General features: G+C 38.7%; 1 protein-coding gene across 1 annotated transcript in view; it reads left to right on the top strand.

Moving 5' to 3' along the window:
* DLGAP2 (DLG associated protein 2) overlaps positions 1–24,596 on the top strand; it is a gene marked incomplete at its 3' end in the record, with an annotated part of 84,812 nt that extends 60,216 nt beyond the window's left edge. Inside the window, exons 6-10 of the mRNA XM_080614742.1 lie at positions 7,209–7,294; positions 8,471–8,886; positions 17,331–17,422; positions 21,857–22,009; positions 24,378–24,596. Coding sequence (XP_080470868.1) covers positions 7,209–7,294; positions 8,471–8,886; positions 17,331–17,422; positions 21,857–22,009; positions 24,378–24,596 — 966 coding nt within the window. The remainder of the gene's footprint in view (positions 1–7,208; positions 7,295–8,470; positions 8,887–17,330; positions 17,423–21,856; positions 22,010–24,377) is intronic.
* Positions 24,597–25,101: the final 505 nt, after the last annotated feature.

The raw sequence follows: 25,101 nt of genomic DNA, 5'->3' as shown, positions 1-25,101 counted from the left end.
TAATTCTAGTGGCTATAGTCTTCATATCTGTCTTCCAATGACAACAGAAGACTAATCAAAATATTTGAATTAAACTGGAGGATAGAGATTGCCTAGACTAAAATAACCACTAAGTCCAAAACAAGGTTATTGCTAATATATTTTCAGGGATTTTCCTTGCTCTATTGTAAACCCTTATATATATGCTAATGTTTAACATTCAAACTGCTCTAGTTATAAACCATTTCATATTAAAAGAATTTGGATTGTGAAATATATCAGAAAACCTGTCAAGAAAATGCTCCTTGTTTATTTCAAGTGTTTCAAAACATGAAATCCTTTGTTTCTTCTCTATTTAAAAGATATCAAGGCTTCTCAAGTGAACAGAAACCCTGGAAGTAGATGAGACAGAAACAAAGGTTTTAAATGCGAAGGCTGATTCATGATGGTGTTTTTGGAGATAAGCACCAATTGTAGCATAGAGAACAGACTCTGTCATCTTCATTTATTGTCAGGAGATCATGCTTCAAAATATCTAAGTTTTTTTTTTTAATCTAGGAATCTTCATTAAACAAATCATTCTTATAAATCAAAGCTGTATTCATGAGGATTAGTGCAATAACTCACCTTCTTAATATTTTGTGTCAAAAGAGGATCTTCTGCATAGTATTTTTATATATATTTAATGAGATTATTAACATTGTAAGATAAAAACTTGTCGAAGAAACTCTGCAGTCTTGTGCTGGAATTTCTCTTTAAGGCAAAGCATTTTTACCCACGTGGTATTACTTACTTTGATGAGCGTCTACATTTTCTTTGTACTGCTTAGGTTATACCATCCTTGTCAGTGCTCTACTTAAGTGTATACATAGAAATCAAAAGAAATATTCACATTGATTACACCGGTCTTTGGATCATAAGTGATTGAAGTTTTAGAGGCAAGCATTGTTCATTCTCCTAATAAACACACTGTCAGACTGTGCTTTCGTAGGGAAATTGAGTGAAGTCCTTGGCCTGCAGAAGTGAGTGAAAGTTTTGACAACTCTTCTGTGGTACAGAGGCTATAACTTAGCCTTTATAGTTAACATGGACCTATACAGTGTATATATGTGTATATATGAGTCAGGATTCACAGGCTTAGCTGCCTAGCAGAGTTCCCAGCCAGCGGCTGCATTTTGGTCTCCTTACTTGTCAAAAAGCTTAGCAGTTGGAATTATAGTTAAAACAAAGAAATTGTTATTTTAAAGACATCTTAATTTTTAATCTTTTCACCAATTACTGTTGCTTGTTTTCTTAACTGCCATCTAACATAATGAAACATTCAACGTGGGGAAGACACGAACTGCTGCCTTGCAGAATATTCGTTTGTTCAGAATAATTTGCTACTTAGCATTAAATGCACCAAAAAAGTTATGAGCAGCTACTGCTGTGTGCATTATTTCATTGTTACTATCCCATATTAGCATGACACAAATCTTGTTTCTAATTCTGGCATGCATTTTTAGTGCTTTCTTGAAAGACCATTAGAAGTTTTCACCCCATTGTAGGATATTCTTGTGGTAATTAGCACTTACTGTGCCATACAATTTGAGTAGTCCAGGTGTTCTGCTGGGAAGTAGTGGAGTTGCAAAAGAGAGCCCTGTGGTGAGGCACAAAAAATCACTCAGGCATGGAAGTGTAGGTTTGTTTGGTGGCTTGTTAGAATCATAGAATAGTTTGGGTTAGTTCCAACCCTCCTGCCATGGGCAGGGATGCCTTACCATAGACCAGGTTGCTCAAAGCTCTGTCCAATTTGGCCTCAGGTGAGTTCCTAAAAGTTATTTTTAAATAGTATGTGGGTTTTTTGACTGATAAAATTATTCCATCAGTTAAGGAAAGCAGTAGTAGTTAGTACTATTGTTTTATTTGAAGTATTTTCCCTACCTTCACTGCTTATGTCACTGCATACAAATGGGATCTCCCTGTGACCAAGAATGATTATCTGCATTCACAATTACATGTACTTGATCTTGTGCCAAATGTAGTGGTTTTTTCCCTTTTTCACTCGTTATCACTAAGAAGCCTATGTGAAAGAGGAAAGGTGAATTGTTTCCCTTCCTGTGCATCATCACTGAGATTGTTTATTAAATTCTAATTATAGAACAAATCCGTTACAGCAGTGAAAACCCATTGAGGGCAGTGAAGTTGCATGGGGAGAGATAATGTGGCCTGAAAGACTCTAATTACTGATGCTTATGAGAGGGAAGAAAAAGGCACCAGGTTAAAATCTGTTTTCTTGTGCATTGAATATATTAACTTCACACCTCCCTTAGAAACGTTATGTATATAGAAGCTTGGACTGGAATTTATAGGACGCTACAATGTTATGTTGCAATGCTCATGTTTAAGAGCAGAATAATACTTTAATGCAGAAAAAAGGTTGCTTTTAAGTAGTAAAAATTTTCAGCTAAAAAAAGCTTAATAAATACTTCGAGGGAATAATTTAGTTGATGCATGCTTTTCTAGAATGAGTGCCTATAAACAAACCACAATTGATTAATGCAAGCAAGTTATTTGCAATAGTGATTTGCATTTATTCAAATAATTTTGTGTTCGTATAATTTATTTGCGGATCATTTATGACCAAGGCAGTGTCAGTATCTGATACTTAGTTTTCAAATTTTGAGCTGGTTCGGTCAGCAGTAACTGATCACAGAGGATCAATAGTAATAGTATTGTCTTCTCCTTGTACTGGCAGCAAAAAACATGAAGGGGAGTATTATGCCTTTGTGACAGGTAAGACCAATAAGACAGAAATAACCTCAAAATGCTCTGTTATGTTCACTATGAATATTATAAGCATACTATAAATCCATAAACCAACATTTTTCATGGCATAAAGTGCCACATTTTTAAAGAAGTTTTAGATCTTCATTTGCAAAGAAAGAGGAAAATGACCTGCTATGTTAGATCTATTCCATTACTTTCTTCTGCTTTTGGTCAGTGTCTGGCTATTTTTTTGTTTCCTCTTCTGTGTGAGACTCTTTCATAACCAGATAGACATATAATTCATCACATCATTTTGCTTTACTGAGATTGTGGGACAATTTGCAAATATTAAGCCCTTTATAACCCATGCAAGTATTAAAAAAAGTAATGAATCACAGAGAATAACAACAAATTCATTAAGACTTATTTGAGTTTCAGGAGCTACACAATTAAACCAAATGTATTACTTTTTCTTCTATGCTCATTTGAATCTAGCCTGGCCAATCTGATTAAATCTAAAGTGTTTCCTGCTGTCTTCTAGCAGGAGTCATCATAATATCTGTCATTCAGAAATGCAATTTATTTGTTCATTTTTCATTTTGTGAATGCAAGTTATTTTTTTTATTTTCTATTTGTGATGGTATTTGCCTCCTTTTTCCAGATTTTTGTTGTTGTTGGTCATGGAGGTTGTTACAATATTTTAAATCCTAGATTGCACACACAAAAATTCTGGCATTCTCCTGCTGTTACAAGGCACAGTGAGGAAATGAAAGCATTAAAATATCAAGGCAATCATCAGATCATTTAGTCAGTGTCAGCCTTGGAAAGTTGAAGGGAAGGATAATTTGTCAAGAGTTCATATTTAGAGTTAACTAATGTCATTATTATTTTGATACCTGGGCTATCATTTTCCTGATAATTTTTTTTTTATAAAATTTTAGAACAGATTATTTCATTTATGCCTGTAAAGTCTAGGTGTGGATTGCATATTGAGCAAATTAGTCAGGATATACTTCTAGGTGAAATACCAATAAGGAAGTGCTTGAAAACAAGTAGATGAAAAAGACTTTTTCTCAATGTGTTGCATCAATGGAAAGATACCAGCCCATACAAAATATAAAAGGGAAATCTGTCTCCACACATCAGAAACAGAGTTCAAAAGGAGACATGCTATAGCTGTTACTAAAACAGGCAAAGTAGCTGGCAAAAACAGATAGGCTTTTGATATGCATTATGGAAGAAAAGTGTGTATTGCCAATCTTCCTGCTTTGTTCCAACAACATCAATTGGCCAAACTGATGTTCTCATGGGGACCTTTGCTTTCTTATATCTTTAGACCACCATGTTTCCAGCAGCACTGTGAGCTGCTGAGACATCCTTGTGAAAGGCAAAAGTCTTTTCTTTTAGAATAAGGAGCATTGACCACTGTTCACCTGCACAGTGTTACTAGCTGTGTGATAGCCCTGTAAGTATGGTATCATTGACCTTCCACATCCAACAATCTGCCTTCACTTCGTGCCCCAGGATTCATTCAGTACGTCCCAAGGAGCATAGGATATAGAAACGGTCGTCCTAAGGATATCAGTCTAGAAAGGAGGTGCAGTCTATGAGGGAAGTGCAGTTGGTCCATGAAGTGCATTCCCTTCCAGCGTAAACCATTCTATGAACTGAAGGTGAAGACTGACATGTGGGCAAATGTCAGCTTGCCTTCTTTTGTCTGGCTTCAGCTCAGATCTGGTCTGACACACAGTGTACTGTCCCTCCATGCTGATCCATGTGAATAAGCAGGAAGCTCTGTGTTCCCATCTGCTCTCAGCTGCTTTCTAACACCTACTAACACCTACAAAGTTCTTTTCCCTTTTCAAACTCTCAGACTTGTAATGCTGTGGAGCCTGTTTTGCACCACTGGCACCATTATATGGTGTTACAGTTCATCCGAATAAGTTCAAGAACCTTGATCAACAATCTCACAAGTAGAAGTAACAATGTTGGTCCTTTCCTTTGGACCCAGTCCAGTAGGATTGTAGAATAGGTCAGAATCATAACATAGTTTGGGTTGGAATAGTCCGTAAAGATCATCTAGTTCCAACCCCCCTGCCGTGGGTAGGGATACCTTCCACCAGACCAGGCTGCTCAAAGCCTTGTCCAACCTGGCCTTGAACACTGCCAGGGATGGGGCAGCCACAGCTTCTCCGAGCAACCCAGTGCCTCACCATCCTCAAAGGAAAGAATATTTTCTTAATACCTAATCTAGATCTCCCCTCTTTGGGTTTATAGCCATTCTCCTTTGTCCTATCCCTACATGCCCCTGTAAAAAGTCCCTCTCCAGATTTCTTCCAGTCCCCCTTCAAGTACTGGAAGGCTGCTCTAAACTCTCTCCAGAGCCTTTTCTTCTCCAGGCTAAGCAAGCCCACCTCTCAGCCTGTCTTCATAGCAGAGGTGCTCCACCCCTCTGATCATCTTTATGGCCTCCTCTGGCCTTACTCCAGCAGGTTTGTTTCCTTCTTAAACTGGGGGCCCCAGAACTGAACACAGTGCTGCAGGTCTCATGAGAGTGGAGTAGAGGGGAAAAATCACCTCCCTCAACCTGCTGGTCATGCTCCTTTTGATGCAGCCCAGGATGTGACTGGATTTCTGGTCTGCAAGTGCATATTGCTACCTCATATTCAGTTTTTCATCGACCAATATCCCCAAATCCTTCTCCTCATGGCTGCTTTCAATCCAATCTCGTCCCAGCCTGTACTTGTGCTTGGGATTGCATTGACCCAGGTGCAAGACCTTGCACTTCGGCTTGTTAAACTTCATGAGTTTCTTACAGGCCCACCTCTCCAGCCTGCCCAGGTCCCTCATGATGACATCCCTTCCCTTAAGTGTCAGCCACACCACACAGCTTGATGTCATTGGCAAACTTGCTGAGGATGTATCAATCCCACTGTCCACATCCCTAACAAAGATTTTAAATAACACTGATCCCAATAAGGACAGCTGAGGGACACCACTTGTCACTGGTCTCCACTCCAATAGGGAGCCACACTTCTTGAGTGCAACCATCCAGCCAATTTCTTATCCACTGAGTCCACCTATCAAATCTATGTCTTTCCAGTTTAGAGACAAGGATGTTATGAGGGACAGTATCAAATGCTTTGCACAAGTCCTGGTAGATGACAACAGTTGATCTTCCCTTATCCACCAATGCTGTAACCTCATTGTAGAAGGCCACCAAATTTGTCAGGCACAATTTGCCCTTAGTGAAGCCATGTTGGCTATCCAACACAGTCTGAGCTGTGAGCCAGAGCAATCCAGGTGTGCTGACTTCATCATGCTACCTGCATTACCATCTTAAGGTCATTAAACTTTGTCAGAAGCACTGCCATGTGAGGCTGTGCACAGAGACCTAGCTTCTTCAAGAATTATAGTCCACCTGTATATTCATTTCCCACCATCCTTCCCCTTTCTCTCAGCATCCTTCCAGAAACATGGTGAGATTGGGACTATGAAGCTGAGAGCAGCTGCAAAGGCCATTGGGCTCCTTCCAGAGGAGCCTGTGAATGCTGCAAGGGGAAAAGTTATGTTGTCTTCATTACAGGATATATTCTTTGAATCCACATGTGGAGTGTATGTATTAAAAAATTGGTTGCTGGTGTTTTTTGATTTAACACGGAAAATATCATGCAAAAGGAAAAGTCAGTCCTAGTCTTTTTCTTTTTGCCTGACTCCCTTGATTCAGTGTAATTTGCATTCTGCAGCACTCACTATGTCTGTGTCAAAGACTTGGGGGTGGTGCGGTGGTGGGGAGTGTTATATAACAGAAGTTTCCCACAGAAACTTGCAAAAGCAATGTGGTCTCAGTTATGAAGAAAACTCCACTGTGAATATATTTCAGTAACTGTGTTTCAAATGAGAATACTATAAAAAGTGCATAAATTACTTGCTTGATATAGCATTTTCAGGACCATGTTATTAAAAGAAGTGAGATATGGCATTCTGCTGTATCCCTCACGTCATTTAAATGGTTCTATATTTGTCAACACAGTTGTCGATAAAATTTCATTGCAGCATTTTTTTTTATCACTTGCAAGTTTATCAGGCTACTTGAGATTTTATTTTATTTTGTAAATCAAGACTATAATGAGACTGTTTTATAATAATATAAAAAGGGGCTATCCTGTGGATTCCTTATTCTAAGAACAGCTCTTCCAGACTAAGCTTATTCCCTGCTTCCACTGAACTGAGTAATTGCATCTGCTTAGGTTTGAAATAGGGAATTACACAGCAGAACAGAAGTACTTGTGCAAAGCTTTATCAAACACAGCACCAAAACAGGGATACCAGGCTGAATGCATATTTCATTTATTTTACTGTGCTAGGTGTTTCTTAGTGGTAAGAGAGGAAATGTGTAATTAATTTTGAATGAGTCCAGGTAGAAATACTGCTGAGTTGTGGGTGCTCACTCTGCAGATGTATTTTTTGTGTTGAATTAGGTGGAAACAGCAACTGATTCAGATACTGAAAGTAGAGGCCTACGGGAATACCACTCTGTTGGAGTACAAGTGGAAGATGAAAAAAGGTAATTCAAGCACGTACAAAAATCTGTAGTGTTTTATAACACAGCACACATTTGTAAACAGAGTTAATAACAAACATCTGGCAAGGGCTGCTCCTAAATAATTCAGAGACAAATTTCTTCTATGCATGCCGGTCATTTGGTAAAATTTGTAGTGATTACTTAGCAGTTGTTTAATATTTAGTTAACTTTGCAGTTTTTAATTGGAGGGAAGGAAGTGAAAGTCTTACATTTAAGTAGTGGATTAATATAATTTCATTATTGGCAGAACAAAGAGCTGTATATTGGAATACCCTTCCTTTGATAGGACCCCTCATGCTGCTCCAGGCTTTCCCAGTCCACACAGGGGGAGATAATGGTTAGGATAAAACCCATGGTACCTTTATCCTAAACTAGAGTCATCTTTGACACTTCTCTAGCTTTTTAAAACTGCTGGCCAACGTACTAACCTACAGGTTATCCCTGTCAGGCACAGCCTTTAAGTGCTGGACTGGGACCATTATCTCGTTTCATGGCAGCTGTCAGACAGTATCTACCTCCTAATTGCCTTTTACCATCATTGACTAGAAGTAATTTGAAACAATAGGCTCACATGTGAAAAGATTTCACAAATAATCTTTGCTTCTCTATCTAACTTCTTAACATAAAGCTTTTCTAAAATGTCATTATTTGGTGGCATATCACAATAGAAAATCAATATTTAATGGTTACCCTATGAGGCAAGTAAAAATAGAACAGTAATAGTCTTGAATTAGTTTTTCAGATTTTCAGAATTTATCTAATTACAAATCTTAATTTTTGAAATATTTTATATATGTACTTTACAGACTTCTATCAGAAGATGTAACCTTGCAGCTCTGCTAGTTATTTCCAGTTCATTTAATAGTGATACATGGTATTTTGTAGTACAAGAATAAATCAATATTGCTTCCAGATATAATTTAAATGATTTTCTTTTGTATCTTTGCTCAGACCAATGATGCCACTATGCATTTTGGTTTTCCTCTCCATTGCTACTCACTGTCTTATTTTAGTGAGGTACGCACAAAGGAAACATATTTAACATAAAGTCCAAGGAGAAAACCAGAATCCATTCACTGAAACATCATTCTGTGCATCTGTATAACACACATGTATTTCTATGTCTTAATCTCCTTTCTTTCTTTCCTCTTCACCAAGGCACGGACGATTCAAGCGCTCAAACAGCGTAACAGCAGCTGTCCAGGCTGATCTGGAACTGGAGGGCTTTCCAGGACACATCACCATGGAGGACAAGGGACTTCAGTTTGGCTCCTCATTCCAGCAGCACTCAGAGCCCAGCACTCCCACCCAATACAGCGCAGTGAGAACTGTACGGACGCAGGGACTGTTCAGTTACAGAGAAGATTATAGGACCCCAGTTGACACCTCAAACCTTCCACCACCAGAACCCTGGCTAGAGCCTGCCATTGAGACAGTAGAGACTGGTCGAATGTCTCCCTGTCGACGGGATGGATCTTGGTTTATGAAGTTGCTGCATACTGAAACTAAGAGAATGGAAGGATGGTGTAAAGAAATGGAAAGAGAAGCAGAAGAAAATGATCTTTCTGAAGAAAGTAAGAATATTTCAGTATCATTTTTTATAGATGTCTGCTACAGTAAGAGATCTGTTAGGGAAAAGTTGTGGTCTGTGTCTTTTCCTTACTTATTTTGTAGTACCAAAGATATAAGATCCATGTCCTGCAAATGACTATGCAAACTGTCTTTTCCTGGAGTAAGGTTCTGTAGAAGTAGTTGAGGAGCCAACTGTAGCATCTAGTGCAGGATCGAAGTCTGGATATTAGAGATGGCTCAAATGGTGCAACAGCTCCACCCACAGCTCCAGCTCTGACACATTCTTCCCACTCACTCATGCCTTTGGTGCTTGACCCTTTGCCAGAGCACACAAGGTGGTCCTACATGAACATCTTTTTTTGCCATTTTCCCGAAACCTGAGCATTTGCCTCTTATTAATGATCAGCCATTTTTAACATCTTTTCATTTCTATACAGACACTTCAGCCTATCATAAAGGGTCTCTTGGAAGAACAGAAAGGAGTAGGCAAAAACAGTAGTTAAAGCACTTCTGCAGTTACACAGGTATATGTGCTATTAGATAGTTCAGCTGCATTTTCTTATTACAGTTTTGTCAAGAATCATTATTTCTCTCTCACATCCTGTGGACGTCTTGAAAGGAGTGATGGGATAAAGTGAAAAATAATGTAGACTATTTTGGAACAAGATCAAGCAAGCACTAATGATAGTAATATATCAAAGTGGTCCTAGCACTCAGTAGCCAGCTCCCTGTGATTCCCTCTGAGGTCAATTATCCTTGCTCTTCAGGCTCAGGTTTTATAAATATTTCAATCCCTGCTAATCTGAATTATTGTCTCAGCTGAGATTTTCTCAGATCACAAATTAGTTCATATTAAGTTTTCTTACTAGCATCTTTTCCTGCACTCTCACAAATCTCACCATTGCCTCTGAATACTCTTTCCCAATTGTCTTCTTTTCCCCTCAATGACTTCTTGCTATGATCTACCCTCAGGTCTTGAGCCAGGCCTACATGGTGACTAAAAGGCCAATTTCTATTTCTTGCACTGACCTTCTCATAAAGAAGAATGTCTAGGTTTTTACCTCATCATTTTTTATTTTACAATCGTGTTTCTCCAGTATGTTGTGTACAAGTCTGCCAAGTAGCAACACAAGAATAAGGGTTGGGGAGAGCATACGGTTGCTTTTCTTCCTTCAGCCTCTGCTGCTTTCTGGAGTGTGGTTTTTGTCCTTCTTTTCATCATGGCAGAGCTGAGCTGACAGTTTTCCCTTTGCATTGGTATTGTGAATACTTTAAAACCCTCCTCAGGGCTGTTATAGTACAAATAATAGAATATTTTGCTTTGTTTAGCTTGTGTGAGGATTTCCAAGCCTTCTTTCAGAATGCTTACTTCGTTAACATTTTTTTTTACTGCATACGTCTCCTTTTTCAATTCCTCAAAACTTTGCACTGCTGAATACTGACATTTCTGTGCCATCATTAAGTATCCCAAAGCACCTGTTTCCAACACTGCATTTTACTGATGTGGGGATATCAGTGCTTACAACTGGACACAGCAGTTCAAAGAGCAAGACTTTGATCTCTTTCGAAAGAGTAAAATTATTAGGGAGCCAAGGGGAGAAACACACAGGCAGTCAGCCCCTCTCCTTCCCTAGGAGGCCAGTGGGGAATCTGCAGGCAAGGGTGTGGGCTTTTCCTACCTGCTCTCCCTGAAAGCTCTTCCTCATGAGAAGTCCTAATCAAACCTACAGCCACATGAAATGTGTCTCTCATGTCAGTACTCTTTCCTCACTGGGAGGCACAGTGAGGGAGTTAGTTGTGTTATGGAATATGACACTGTACTACGTTAGGAAAACCTGGAGGAGCTGGTTTTAGCTGACTACCCATTCCAAGATGCAGAACCCTCCCTCCCATCATGTGAAGCTATGTTCTTGCACTCCAGAAATAGTCTGAAACACCTTGCTGCATGGGGAAATGGAAATTAGAAAGGAATTTTTCAGTAAATTGTACAGGAGGACATGAAGACAAATTGACTTTGGTAATTTTTATTGATATTTGGAGTTAGTGACACCTTTTTAACCTGGAACATTTCAGTCAGAAAACAAAACTTAATATCAGGATTTTATGTTTCCCCATTTGCAGGGTGACTCTACTCTGTAAGAGAAAAAGAGCAATTCCTTGATACACAGTTACTGAAACACAATGGAAATGGGCCCTTGAAATTCCCTTTTTAAACTAACCAAAATGGGTTAATTGCTTGTGTTTGGGGCAACATTTTGACTTCCCTAAGAGATTAAAGAAATTATTATAGAATAGGTCTATATAGCATATGCAAAACCAGAAGTTTGTCTTCAGCTGATTGTCAAAAGTGATGCCCAGACTTCTGATTTTCTGTTTGATGTGACTCATTTCTAGAGGTCTTCCTCAAATAATCTCCAAATTACATTGCCTTTGAAATGGGATCCCTAATATAAACCTAATATAGCTTATATCAAGTAAAATTAAGTTATCAAAGAATTATTTTCACCAAGGGAATATGTTTCACAGCATTTTAAAATTTCAGTGTGAATTTTTTTTTCCTTTTGACATATTTTGTATCCCCAGTTTGAGCTATGGAGGTTGAAAGGTATGTATCCACTAAAACTGAAGTTTAACAATATCCCAGCATGAAATGTATCTTGACATATTTAAGCATTTGGCAGTTCCCTGAAGAAAATACACGCAAATGGTGGAGAGAGAAGCAACTGAATATGTTTTCCCATCTTCCACAGGAGCTACTATTCCCAAAGCACTTCACAGCAAAGTTTGCACATTCAAACTGTCATTGTTGATGCTGAATCATTTATTTTTGGCCTGGTTATATTAATTGTACCTGAAGACCAAATATAGCTTTGCATCCCTTAGGAGAAGGCTGTCTTTATGATACAATTTCCATTTTGTTTTAATCATGGGAAGAGTTAAAATAGAGCTGCATCTTAGAAAACAATTTCATTTTTTTGAGTTAACACAATAGCCCTGAGATCACAGAAAGCTGTCTGATTGTTGTATTGATTTTTTCTTTCACTGTAGCTTTTCTCCCATAATGTTGTTTTAAGACCTTCGCTCATCAGGTCTTAGGAAAGGAGAAGATAATCTTTACATCAAAAATAACATCTTTTTCACAGAATTTGCTTATTTGGTCAGGTGGCATGAATTGTACTTTGGAGCCTTTGCAGAGTTCATATATTGTTGGGGGGGGCAGTTATTTGTGTTGTCAGTATTTATTATAACATATATAGATATGTAAAACATATATGTGGCTGTAACTGTTCCAGGGGTAAGTCATCCAATGATTTGCACTAGCAGGGTGCCTTCAAGCAAAGATACGTGTTTCTCAAGAGTGCTGACTGGAGTTTCGGTTTTACACCCTGAAAATTGTGTTTGGCTGTTACTGGCATATCAGTGATGATGAGAAAAACATTCTCAATTGTCACAAAGCTATTGAAGACCAAAAGGGCCAGGACTCTGACACCTGTCTGTGAGCTCTGTGAGGAGAGCAGGGAGGGGGAGAGCAGGCAAGCCCGGGGAGCCGCAGTGCCTGCTCATAACTTGTAGGCAACCTCTAGCAGAGAGAAGCAGGAGACATCCTGGGCTTCTGAATGCCACATGCTTGGCCACTGAAGTATTTCAGTACGTAATTCAAAGGGAGAACAGCCACACAGTTTACTCTTACGTTAAAATCCTAAGATAGGTGAAAAAAAAAAAAAAAATAGCTATAGTATAAAGTATGCCAGCAGAAAGATATTTGGCTGGTATCATCTGCATTATGGTCAGGAGCTCTACTGGAATAGCTGGCATAGTAAAGTGAACTCTAGCAGGGGAAAAACGGCATCAGAGTGGGAGCTCAAAATATCCCCCTTCTCTCCACTTACCCCTTCATTTTGTGGATTCTGTATTTTATCTTGGTAATCCTTTGGCTAATATTTCCACTGTATTGCAAGGGCTTTACTAACAGAGCCAAACAGTAACAGAAAACAGAGAGTTAAATCTCCCATGCTTTGAAAAAAAACCCAACCCCCTCCCCAAAAAAAGCCTACAACTAATTTTAGTATTTTCATCAGTCATCCATAGAAGCTTTCTTAGGTATCTGACCAAATATAAGTGATCCTTTAACCAAAGAGAAGTGACTGACATAATTTCCTAATGCTTTTCGCAAACCTGTCCGTCAGGAACTACTGAAATTTATATTTGGAATGTTGTGAATGACTGTAGAATGTCTTAATTGCCCTGAAACAGTCTTTAAAGTTCCATAGTGTGGAATCCGACAATGTCTCCTAACATTTGTATTGCTCTACTCAAATTTTCTTCTCTTTGATCTCAGATCCATTGAGGTAAAAAGAAAATCTGCACCAAGTCCCATTTGGTGTGCAAGGACTCCATTGCCTGACCTGCCCTCCAGAGCACTGCAAACCTGTAGCTGTGCCATCCTAAAATGTCATCTCACTCTGAATGTTATGCATTTATTATTACACCTACTTGCTGTGTTGATAGTAAGACATATATTTCTGAAGATTACTAATTTAGGTTTAGAGATTAGCCAAATATTATGCCCTGCTTTGAGCTAGGAGGATAAACAAATGACTGCCAGTTTCAATATTTTTTCCAGGCACATATACTCCGATTGTTTGTGGAGCAATTTATTTAACAGTATAGAAAAAAATGGAACAATCAAATAGAATGAAAATTTAAATTAAAACACGTCATTTAAATAAGCAGTAATGAATGCCAGAAGCAGATTTATTGTTAGTAGTTTCTTATTGCTGGTGCAGCAGTGGCACAATTGAGCAAAGCTTTTAACCTGTCAAGAATAGAGTTACAGCACCAGACTATAATCTTGGTTTCATCAACATAGATCTAGTTTTCCTTACTCTACCTTTGTGATAAGAAACCATTTTCAATTACAAGATTTTGTAGCATTCCATAACCAATACAACACATATATATTACTTGAAATTTTGTAATACACTTATTGAAGGGGAAGAGACACCATTGCATTAATTGTGCATGTTGCATACAGGCAATTTACAAAATCTCTATGCAGCATATAAATCCTGAGTCTGCTTCTACTGAAGTCATGGGCAGGGTTTTGTACGTCTTCAGAGTCCAGGCCATACAGGACCGCACAACAAAAATGGAGTGTTTCATACGCTGCAGGGAGCAGAATGATTGTTGTGTGACTCTCCTCACATTCAAGTAAATACAACATTACCTTAATGGAGGGAGGATATGGATTATATGAAATTTATATATATTTATGTGTGTTGGTAGATTTTATCCTCATTTATTTACAAGCAAATTCTTCTAGGCATTACCAAACATCTCAATCTCTCCAGCCTCTAACATTCATCATTCTTTCATGGAGATAATCAATCTGCACTCATCAGAATAATTCCCCAATGCATGAAATTAATAACAAGGCTTTGGCTGTCTATTAACATTGTGCTAAAGATTATGAGTTGAAGTGTTTTAATACTTCAATTTAATTACAGCAAAGCAGAGTAGCATGAATATGAGAGATTGTAACTTCTATGTTTTATTACATCTGATTTACTTATTGAAGTGGAAAAAGATCTTTAGTAAATGGTCGGGCTGTAATTATATATGTGTATTAACTGCTGTGACTCAGTGACACATGCAAGTAGCCCAGAACTACTCTTACATCCCCAACTGATGTGCATCACACACCTGTTGGTATTTGAGGCCAGGTTGGACAGAGCCTTGGGTGACATGGTTTAGTGTGGGGTGTCCTTGCCCATGGCAGGGGGTTGGAAATAGATGATCTTAAGGTCCTTTCCAACCCTAACTATTCTATGATTCTATGATCACACCAAGATGCTGCATTGCCAGTCAAAGTCTCATCTGGTCTGACTGTGCTTTAAATCACCAGGGTTTGTTGACATTATCCTTCAGGATAATGAAGATAAAGCAAATGTTTATTTAATATGGGGGTTGGGGTAACTGTGCGATTCACCAAAAATTATCAGTCATATGTTAATTCTGTCAAGACTGACTTTTCTGCAGTTGAGCAAAAACCACTGCCTTTTACTCAGGCTATGCATTTGAGCTATGGACTATAAAATTCAGTGGAGGATACTAAAAATGAACTTTTCTCACTCTGAAACAAGCACTACAATCATCAGCCTGCAGAATCATCCTCACTCTCTGCCCAGTGAACTGTTGAACACAGTGTGGAACGCGCAATGTCAGGGATCTGCTACAGCACAATTCCCCATCCTAGCAAAGAAGGAACTCAGACCCCACGCTGGGAGTTCATTTTATGTCCTGAGCTACAGAGCACCAAGGGGAAAGTGGAATACAAGGCTATTTGCCACTTAAGTCTTTGCCTTTATTAAAAATGCTGAAAACCAAATTAAAGCAATTTGTTTCAGATAGAATGAAACATTTGTTATTATTATTATTTAGATTTTTGTATGCTTGTTCAGGTTTTAACACCCAAACCATTGCTTTCCATATACCAATAACTCTGTAGAAGAAAGCAAAGAGCTTAGTGATCAAAAACCTCAAACCAATTAAAATGCTTTATTCCAGTTGGCCAGCAAAGCAAAGCAAAACCAAACCCCAGTGAATTACTCACTCAGCCCTGAACAACTTAACCCTTTCACAAACAGGTGACACATGGGACTGATGACTTAGGCATACTGCTGTTTAATTTAATGATGCGGTGCGGCTGTACTGTTTGTCTAACAGAAAATTGAATAGAATTTGAGAACCACAGCTCTACATATTAACATGTGTTTTGAAAGTTACAGTCTGTGTGTTTCTACAGAACTTGAGCCTAAACCTTCTGTGCCTAAAGCTTATCTCCTGCTGCAACCTGTGGTTAAGCAGATGTTTCACTAGTTTAGAGGAAAGCAAAATAAAAACTTAATACCTCTAACAGAACTACTGTTTCCATATGCCATTCAGTCCCCTCCTATACTTATTCTAAATAACAACAAAATGTTAAGCCCTGCCAGATTTTAATGTCTTCTGTATCACAGGCTGCAGATCCATTCTGCTGTGCTAGCTGTATCTTCATTCCACCCTCTGCATCCTGTTTCAATTATCAATTTGTTTTCTTCCAATTGAATTAAAAGATGTCAGAGTAATTCCTGTCTCACCCCTACCTCTGCCTCTCTCAATCTTTACCCTAAGCATTGTTTAAAGATCTGGAAGTTCTCCAGATAAAATCAATCTTCCATTGAAACCCCATCGTATAATGCTTTTTAAAGTTTTGCTTTTTTCAGCTTAGAGATGGATGTGGAAGAAAGGAAGTGTAGGAAAGTACATGTAGGAAGGAGGTGTACGAAAGTATATTGCTACCTACGAAAGTATGGTAATTATTCCAGCAAATGTGGGAGTCTAGGAGGAGTTAGTTTCCTAAGGATAAGCCACTCCCTTTAGGCACTCCAGCCAATAGAATGAAACAGGCATCTCCAGTAAGAGATTCAGCTCATCTAAAAGTAAGCGCCTAACATGGCAGAGCTGATGAGCTTGGATTGCTGATTATAGAGCATCCAGAAATGTTGATTTAGACAGATGACTCTTGGAAGAAAAATCAAAAAAAATGAGTTTGGTCCCTTTCTCCAATGTTTAGGCGCACTGTAAATTGCAAGTACACTGACAGTAGGGAAAGCCCAAAGAACTGTGGGGGCTGATCACGATCCAGCAAAGTCCTGGAGCACTCATTTGTGTCCTACTTTGTTGGAAGCTCCTATGCTTAGGACTTTGTGTATTTCCCTGGGTAGGCAACCTGTAACTCCTGATGGGGGTACCAAGACATATTTCAGAGACATGATTCCTCTGAGGAACTCATCCTTATGGTAGGAATATCTTATGTGACAGTGTAATATATTAACCTTACCCCCAGAACAGAGCTCACCCAGGGATCATCCACACAACTGAGTGAAGTCATTTGTGACTACAGAACTAGAAGATCTAAAGTACATGTAAAACACTTTTTGACATTGGAGGGAACAGGCATCTGACTGATTCTTGATGCAAGACTATTTCAACTGCTTTCAATTTACATGAACAAATGTAAATGGAGGGGCAGAGAGTGTAATTTACTTTGAAATTTAAGGTTGTTCTCAAAAACATGAATGTATGCTCACTTCAGGGATCTGTCTATATTCCCTTTTCTGCTTCCTTAAGTAAATACAGTCTTAGCTGTTCTGACATTAATATATCATTTGTTATTGCCAAAGAGCAAGGTGCCTTTCCTATATCTCTATCTTTTTCCAAAGAGTAAGAGCTTTCCTATATCTCCATCTTTTTCAGAAGCATTTTATATATAATAGCAAGCAACAAAACCAGGTATTTACTTCCCTTATAAAATAAACAGTAATTTAAACTACATATTTTTTGATCTGCATTTTGCATTTACTGCCAAAAACCTCTATTGGTAATAATTTGTCTGTATGCTTAGTCCTAGGTAAGATCCGCAGTGCTGTTGGAAGTGCTCAGCTCCTCATGTCTCAGAAATTCCAGCAATTTTATTGGCTTTGTCAGCAAAATCTGGTAAGTCACCGTGTCTGGACATTCTTGAAGAGTTTGATGCTATCCGTTCATAGATATTCCACAGAACATAACTAAATTTTAGAATTTAATATTTTTACATCAAAGGCAACAATAAAAACACATGTAGTGTACCCAAACAGTAGCATTCTGAAATGTCATTTTTTTCATGTCTCAAATTTTGTCTTACTGCTCCTTTTTGGTTTTTTAATTTAAAGTATGCTGTTAGGATTTTTTTATATCTATTTTTCCAAAACAAACACATAATTTCAGAATTTCAGCCTGGCTGTTTTGTCTTTTACTTTTTTCTGTCTTTGTTTAAAAAAAAAAAAAAAAAAAAAAAAGAGAAAGGAACAAATGCAAATTTTCTGAAGCATAATATTGTGGCTTATTTTTGCAGTACCTAAAATAGTAGCTGTATTTCTGGTAATGAAGGAGAAAATTTTAGCACTGCAGTAAGTGGAGAACAGTAAAATAGCAAATTAGGGGAGAATGCGTGTTCCAGCTTTCTACCTATCTGAAAATAGGACTGATCTTGGAAACAGGAATATAGATAATGTTAATAGAATTGGGTTTCATAATTTGCATTGCCAATTATGCATAAGATATCCTAGGGCTAAAGGAACAGATACAGTCTATTCCTTGTGAAAGTTAACTGCTATTGTTCTAGAAGTTCATTAGAGACTAATTCAATTCTAAATGTTATCTTCATTAATATGACAGCAGCCATCACTGATACACTCATTGTGGCAAGATGATACTAATCAACAGAAGAACGTAATTCATCTAACTACAGCTAGTGGTAGAGCACCTTTCTTTGGCTTACTTGGAAATCAAGTGTAACTTTCATTTTTGCCTGCCCTTACACCATTAGGTATTAAAAGGGCTGAATTCTGTCACTTGCATGATAGCAGACATGACCTCTATGTCTGGTTAGATACATTTCTTTACATGTTAGTATTTGCCACATAACTTCTTAAGGCAAAATATTTAATTCTTCATAAACCTACTTGTTACTTTCCACCCACAAAATTAAACATCCAGAATTCCTGAAAATGCAATCAAATATTACTGAGAAAGTAATGCCAAAAATGTCCTACTCTCTGATAGAAAATGGTAAGATATATGGTCCTCATTAGGAAAGAATCCAATTATCCACTTCAAAGACTCTGTCAAAACAAGAATTTTAATAGCTGTTACAGAATGACAGAGGAAATATGCAAAGTCAGGCAAGCAGGAGATGACCACATTTGAAATATGAAATACATCATGTCTGCTCTCTATCTAGTTATTTGTTTCATAGCGAAAGTAGGAAATCTTCATCAATGTCTAGAAGTTTCTCACTGCGAATTTCAAAGTGCCCTCCATTACCTGATTGATTAAGCTATGCAAACTAAGATATGGAGAGCCTAACCTCCACTCCACTTCATTTATCTTCAAGTGGGTCCAGCACTTGTGCTCAAGAGCATTACTGTAGTAACAAGGGCAGCTCCTGCTCAGCACGGCTGTCAGAGGTTTGGAAGTGCGAACAATTCATTACTGCAAAAGCAATAGGAGCACATCGAAAAATCTACAGCTTTGCAGACAACATGACAAAAAAACTGGCAAGATTTTATTTCTGTCATTCTTATTTGGATAATAAACCTCTGAACTCCATAACAGCAGCTTTATCCTACTCTGAAGATGTAGGCTCTGAATATTCCTTAGCTTCATTAAATCAGCAATGGGCTCTGCAGAAAGCAGCAACTGCAGAACTAGACTTCTATCTCATTCATGTTTTGAGGCTTTTCTTCCTGTGACTAATGGTTGAGTTTGTTGTTAGTCACTTAGTGAGTATCCACAGCAAGCTTTCCATATGCTCCTAAGGCAGCATCTCTGTGCCCCACAGTAGCGTTGCCAGATAGCACCTTTCCCCCCATTTGAAAATATCTAGCACTTACAGGGCTACCACACAGCAGTTTCTCTAACACTGTTCAACAGCAATAAGCATAAAAGTAGGAAAAAGAACAATGGTGTTTACTTACGCCAATTCAAAATGCAGCAGTAGTTTAGGAAGAGGAATATACTTATACTGAAATTTAACCAGGAAACTCGCCCATCACCTATGGACTTTTTCTGAAGTGTCATGGGATCTTCCAGTGACACATTTGATTATGCTCTGGTTTAGGATCTCTTACCAAAGATTTTCACTTAGGGTAAATCCATAGAAATATAAGCTTTGATGAAGTTGTTTTTAAGAATCTGGCTGGCTATCTCCTGCAGCATACTGTTCCACTAACTGCTGGAGAAAAAAAATCATTGATTAATAACTACTCCCTTCTGCATTATTCACATTATCTCCTGTAACACCCTGTTTTTGCTTTGCATGTCCTCCTTCATACGCTCTAGTCAGCACAGATCCTGCTCAGCTCGTGAGATCATCGCTCAGTATTTCATGGTTCTGGGCAAAAAAAGAGCAGCTCAAGCACCCGCTAGGTACTGCTAGGCTTTAAGCACTTTAGGCTTCCTTCAGAAGGAGGGCTGCAGAGCCGAATTCCAAAGAAGATACAAATAACTTAGCAGCTTCTGAGAAGGAACTGGTTTAAGCCAATCTTTTCAAAACTTAGTTAGCTGTAATAGTAATCATTTGTGCCAGCATTTACCCATGGACTGCGGATCCATAAGAAACAGCAGCAGGAGGCAGCCCTCTTGTGTCCACGCAATGCATGGCACACTCCTTTGCAAGCAGCTTTGCTGAAGGCTGCGATCTTCCCAAACACAATGAGGAGAGAGGGGTGAACAGAGGTACAGGAAAGCAATTAGCTTTGATTCAGAAGGCAATGACATTTCAATGAGTGGCATAATTTTATGGCTGTTTAGAGGAAACTGGGGAGAAGAAATGGGAAGACCAGGCTGGAGAGAACAGATTGCAATGTAAGATATATTGCCATAGGACTATCCTGGCAGATTTCACACAGGAAGTCAGTTTCTGAAGCCTGAGATATTGACCTCTGTAGAGTAACTAATACACTGACATAAATTTTAAATGGATATGGAGCAAATTGGGATCTACCCAAGTAAGTTGTTTTTGGTGAACTCTAATCTAGAGATGTACCATGTTTCCCAGAAGTCTCTTATAATCTGTATGGACAGATCTGCTGAGTCCCTGAAGCTTCCTAAGAAAAGGAGACGTTCTTCTAGTGAAGAAGACTTCTAAGTGGATAGGTTTTTAGGCTGCTTCTTGGCCCAGATTCCTGAAAGGGTTTAGGTATGGGTCACACTTCATGTTGTAGTGCCCAGCTCCAAACTACTCAGCTCCCACCGTGGCATCTGCAAACCCCAGTTTGAGTAGCAAGTCCTAGTTTAAGACCCTTATATTCAAGGCAGAAATTCAACAGAAATGCTGACTTACCTCCCAGGTTTTAGGCAACTATGTGGAGTTGTTCTGAATATCTAAAATCCTTCTCTGTCCACTAGATTTGTGAAAGATGGGGCACAGAGCCTTGCTTCAGCAATAACACCAGTGTTTCTAACATAGTAAAACAGTCATTACAGCTTTCACTCAGAAAAGGGGAGATACAGAGTACCTTTGGCCTGATTTTGACGCCATCCATTCTGTAGACACCTTAATGGCTCCCTTCTGCACTGAAAGGGAAGAGACATTTCTCCATCATCTTCACAGAGGTGTTTACCAGTTAAGCCCTATTTCATTAAAATGACAAAGCTGTCTTCTTGAACAAGTACCAATACAGAGCATAGGGTTATGAGTCTGCATACAAAATTGTCTTTTTATCCAGAACTCATACCAGGTTAATGGTCAAATGGAGGATCACCTTGCTAATTGTTACCACCACTGTTTGTTCCATTAAGTCTTGTGCACATAGCGCCACTTAATTGCAGTGCCTGTGTGTAGTGCTTCCCAGTGCCTGAGCATGATTTGACTCTCTGGAGAACAAAAGTCTACCATCCTCCATCAAAATTCCATGCCTTATGTATACATTTGAAAATGCAAAACATTGTAAACATTGAATTCAGCATAAGCTGACTGCTTCTTCGTGGCATTATTTTACCTTCTGATCAGCTACCATGAATGCAATTTTTAACTGGAAAAACTTAAGCCTGGCTAGAATATGAACCACGTTCCCTTTTCCTTTAATAATCAGCAGGAAGAGGCTCTCAGCTTGCTCCTATTTAGCAATGCAGGTCAGCACAGCATATGGTGCTACAAAGCTTCCCGTGCTACATGGAATCAGGAATGCTCTCGTAAGACATCCAACTCAATCATTTTTGGGCTGTGTAGGAGGCGCAACTTTCCAGTCACAGCTCCAGGCTGTAAAGTGCTTGTAGACTTAGCACTGAGCAGCACTGTAGCAATGTAATCTGGCATGATGCCTTTGCTGCCTCAAAGCACGTTGTTTAAAGCCTTCTGGTTTATTCAGATTGTCTCCTTTGTGACAGGACCCGAGTGCCATGCCGAGGCCAACTTCCCAGGACCTAGCAGGTTTCTGGGACTTATTGCAGCTCTCAATTGAAGACGTCAGCATGAAGTTTGATGAACTGCACCACTTGAAACTCAATGAATGGAAAATAATAGAATCACCTGAAAGGAAGGTAAGCAGACCATGGACAATACCGTTTACTCCCTATTTGTAGTCCTGCAGTCTCCTTGTCTTAAATACAACAGTGAATACAATAGGTTTCTAACTCCAGAAAGTATCTAATTGGTATGGCCCGATTTATACATGGAAACCTTCATCAGGTGTGAGGTTTTTTTTCTTTTTAACAATGATGAGCTGAATTGTGTAACAAATAAAATGGTTTTGCTAAGTTAGTTTACTCCATAACACTTTTGTTCAAATTACTTGGATTTGCATTCTAAAGACTAGAACTTAAATATGTCCTGATTAATTCAGACTGAGGACAACAGCCAAAGAATCCAATCAAGCTAAACTCAGAACTGTTCTACATTTGGGGCAGCTCAAATACGAGCACTACAGTGTTTAATCCTGCCTGCACGACACAACTGATACTAGAACAGGACTGCGTTAAAAGTATGTGGCAAAACATAGGACAAAGTCATACTAAGTCTTGGCCCACAAAGGCTGGGGGACACAGAGTCGTTCCTGCACGTCTGCCCTAAAACTCCACCACCCGGGAGACACCCCAGCCACGATGCTTACAAACCAAAGGTGGCATATGCCTACAAAAGCAATGTAATTCTGAAACTGTCTTCCCCCTTTCTAGAGCTCAGCCCCTCACCTTGATTATCCCACTATCCTTCCTGATTATTTTATCAGTCAGATGAAGACAGCATTTGGTTTGAGTCAGTACTGTTGGCCTCAGGTGAATACTTGTTTGGTTTGGGAGGAATTAGGAGGCATTTTGACAACTCTTTCATTTCTTCATGCTCCTCTTGGATTTTAATTTTCAGCCAACGGGTTGGTGGATGGTGAGTTTGCAACTCTTGCTTACTAGTGACAACTGGAAGTCAGAAATTATTATAGTGACAGCAACAGTGATGTTCCTAAGAGGGAAATTACTAAAAGTGAAGAGGAAAAAAAAGAAAAAAAAATGATGGGACAGCAGGAATGGAGCTGTTATGTTCCTGTCTGAAAACAGGAAACACAGAAAATTAATGCTGGAAGAGATGGCTGTCATGGGGAATAGCATCTTAGGCAGCTGCACTGTTCCTGTTGAGATGAGAATGTAGAACTCTGTTCTTAAATAACATTAGTTATTTAGTCTTGGCTAAAGCATTTTGGCAACAGACTCAGAATTAGTTTAAAAAAAAAAAAAACAACAAAAAAAAACCAACAACAAAAAAAAAACCCAACAAAAAAGCAACCAAACACTGAACAGTGTAAACCATAGGTGAATCAGTTCAATTTTTGTATTATTTGAATCCTGCTGTGCATCAAATTAACTGTGTTCTCCATAAGGAACAGCCCATACTCTGGACTATTGCTATTACTTTAAGAAGTGATATAACAGAGCAATCACTCATAATAACAATACTATATACGTGAAGTTGTGGAGTCTCCATCTTCGGAGCTATTCAGTTCAGTATTAAATATCATGTTGAAAAACCTGCTTTAACTTCGAAGTTGCATCTAATTTCAAGTGGGTTTTGAATGCGGGTTGTACAAGATCACCTTCAGACGTCCTTTCCTACGAAAACTATTGTACGATTATACATGTGATTCTACATTATTTATTTTGAGGCCCTTATTTCATATTTCACAGTCTAAATGGAGTAAAATATCAATTTCATACTTCAAAACAATTCTTCATTTAAAATCTACAGAGCAATTTACAGCTACTTTGGCACCAAAATCTACTGACTCTCACTTTATAATTTGATAATTCTTCACTATAATTTTCTTTTAAATGGTCCAGGCTGGCAAGCAGGACAATTAGTCCAATGTTCCCTCTCTGGTTGGTGCTTGCATGTTTCCATTCAGCAGTTCATGGAGGAGACTAAACTAATACACAGCTGCTATCTCATATCCAGCTGAGCCTAAACTCAGTATGATTAATTTAATTAAACATGCTGTCCTGCTAATCTTAGACAGTCTTTTCATTTGATCAGACCACACAGATGCGCTGAATTCTTATTGGAGAGCCAGTGTGTGTTTCTGTTTATAATGGATGTAATAATGTGTCAGCTAAACATAAACAAATTCTTATGAAAGGGAGGTATGTAGATTGCATGTGCCCGATACCTGCGAGGCCAGTAGAAGTCTTTTAGAAGGCACAGGACTGCAGAATTTGTGATGGCTGCTGAAACAACAGGGTGTTGTCAGTGTCTCTAGTGTAGATAGCTATTCATGTAATCCATTAGTCAGATGATTGGAGAGCACAACTTGAGCATGCTTGATGTATGTAACCAGTATTTTGCATTTCATGTCTTTGATTTGCATGCTCTACTGACAGTACCTTCTGCACACAGTTCACCCTCAATTTTAATACCCTGTTGCAGGAAGAAAGAAAGGTTCCTCCTCCTGTACCAAAGAAGCCCCCAAAAGGAAAATTCCCTATCACAAGAGAAAAATCTCTGGACCTACCGGACAGACAACGACAAGAAGCTAGAAGACGGCTAATGGCTGCTAAGAGAGCAGCCTCTTTCCGGCAGAATTCAGCTACAGAACGTGCAGACAGCATCGAGATATATATCCCAGAGGCTCAAACCCGGCTTTAAAGACAGAATGCTGCAGAGTTCCTTTTTTAAACAAAATGCTTGTACAGTTTGTCACTTACCTGGTAATTTTTGTCTCATTCTCTCCACTAAATATGCCCTTGCTGTTGTGTTCTTTGTGCCATAAGCACAGTGGAATGCTTTTGATTTCCTCAGAATTTGCTGAGCTCACCGCAAGAACGACTTCTTTTTGTATTTATTGTCTGACTTACAATCAGCTACAATGGATAGGGCTTGTCGAGACCTGACTTATCCAATATATTCTCAGAGGACAACAAGAAACACCTCTTGAGATGGAACCCAGCTTACTTTTTTGTTATTTATATTTTTATAAAATGTGTGATAATTAGGGATAAGAATAACAAACTATAAATGGGTGCATCTCACCATTCACTAGAGGCATTAGCTAATTCAAGTAGAAGGTGCTACAAATGTAAAGAGCAGGAAAGAAAGAACCCATTTATCTCTCTGACCTCCAGTTTCTTTTCCTAGAACCCAGCTAACATAT

Source organism: Psittacula echo (genome assembly GCF_963264785.1).
Source record: "Psittacula echo genome assembly, chromosome: 4".
In the NCBI taxonomy this organism is placed as follows: Eukaryota; Metazoa; Chordata; class Aves; order Psittaciformes; family Psittacidae; genus Psittacula; species Psittacula echo.
The sequence above is the reverse complement of the archived record's forward strand: the minus strand, read 5'-3'. Positions and strand labels throughout refer to the sequence as shown.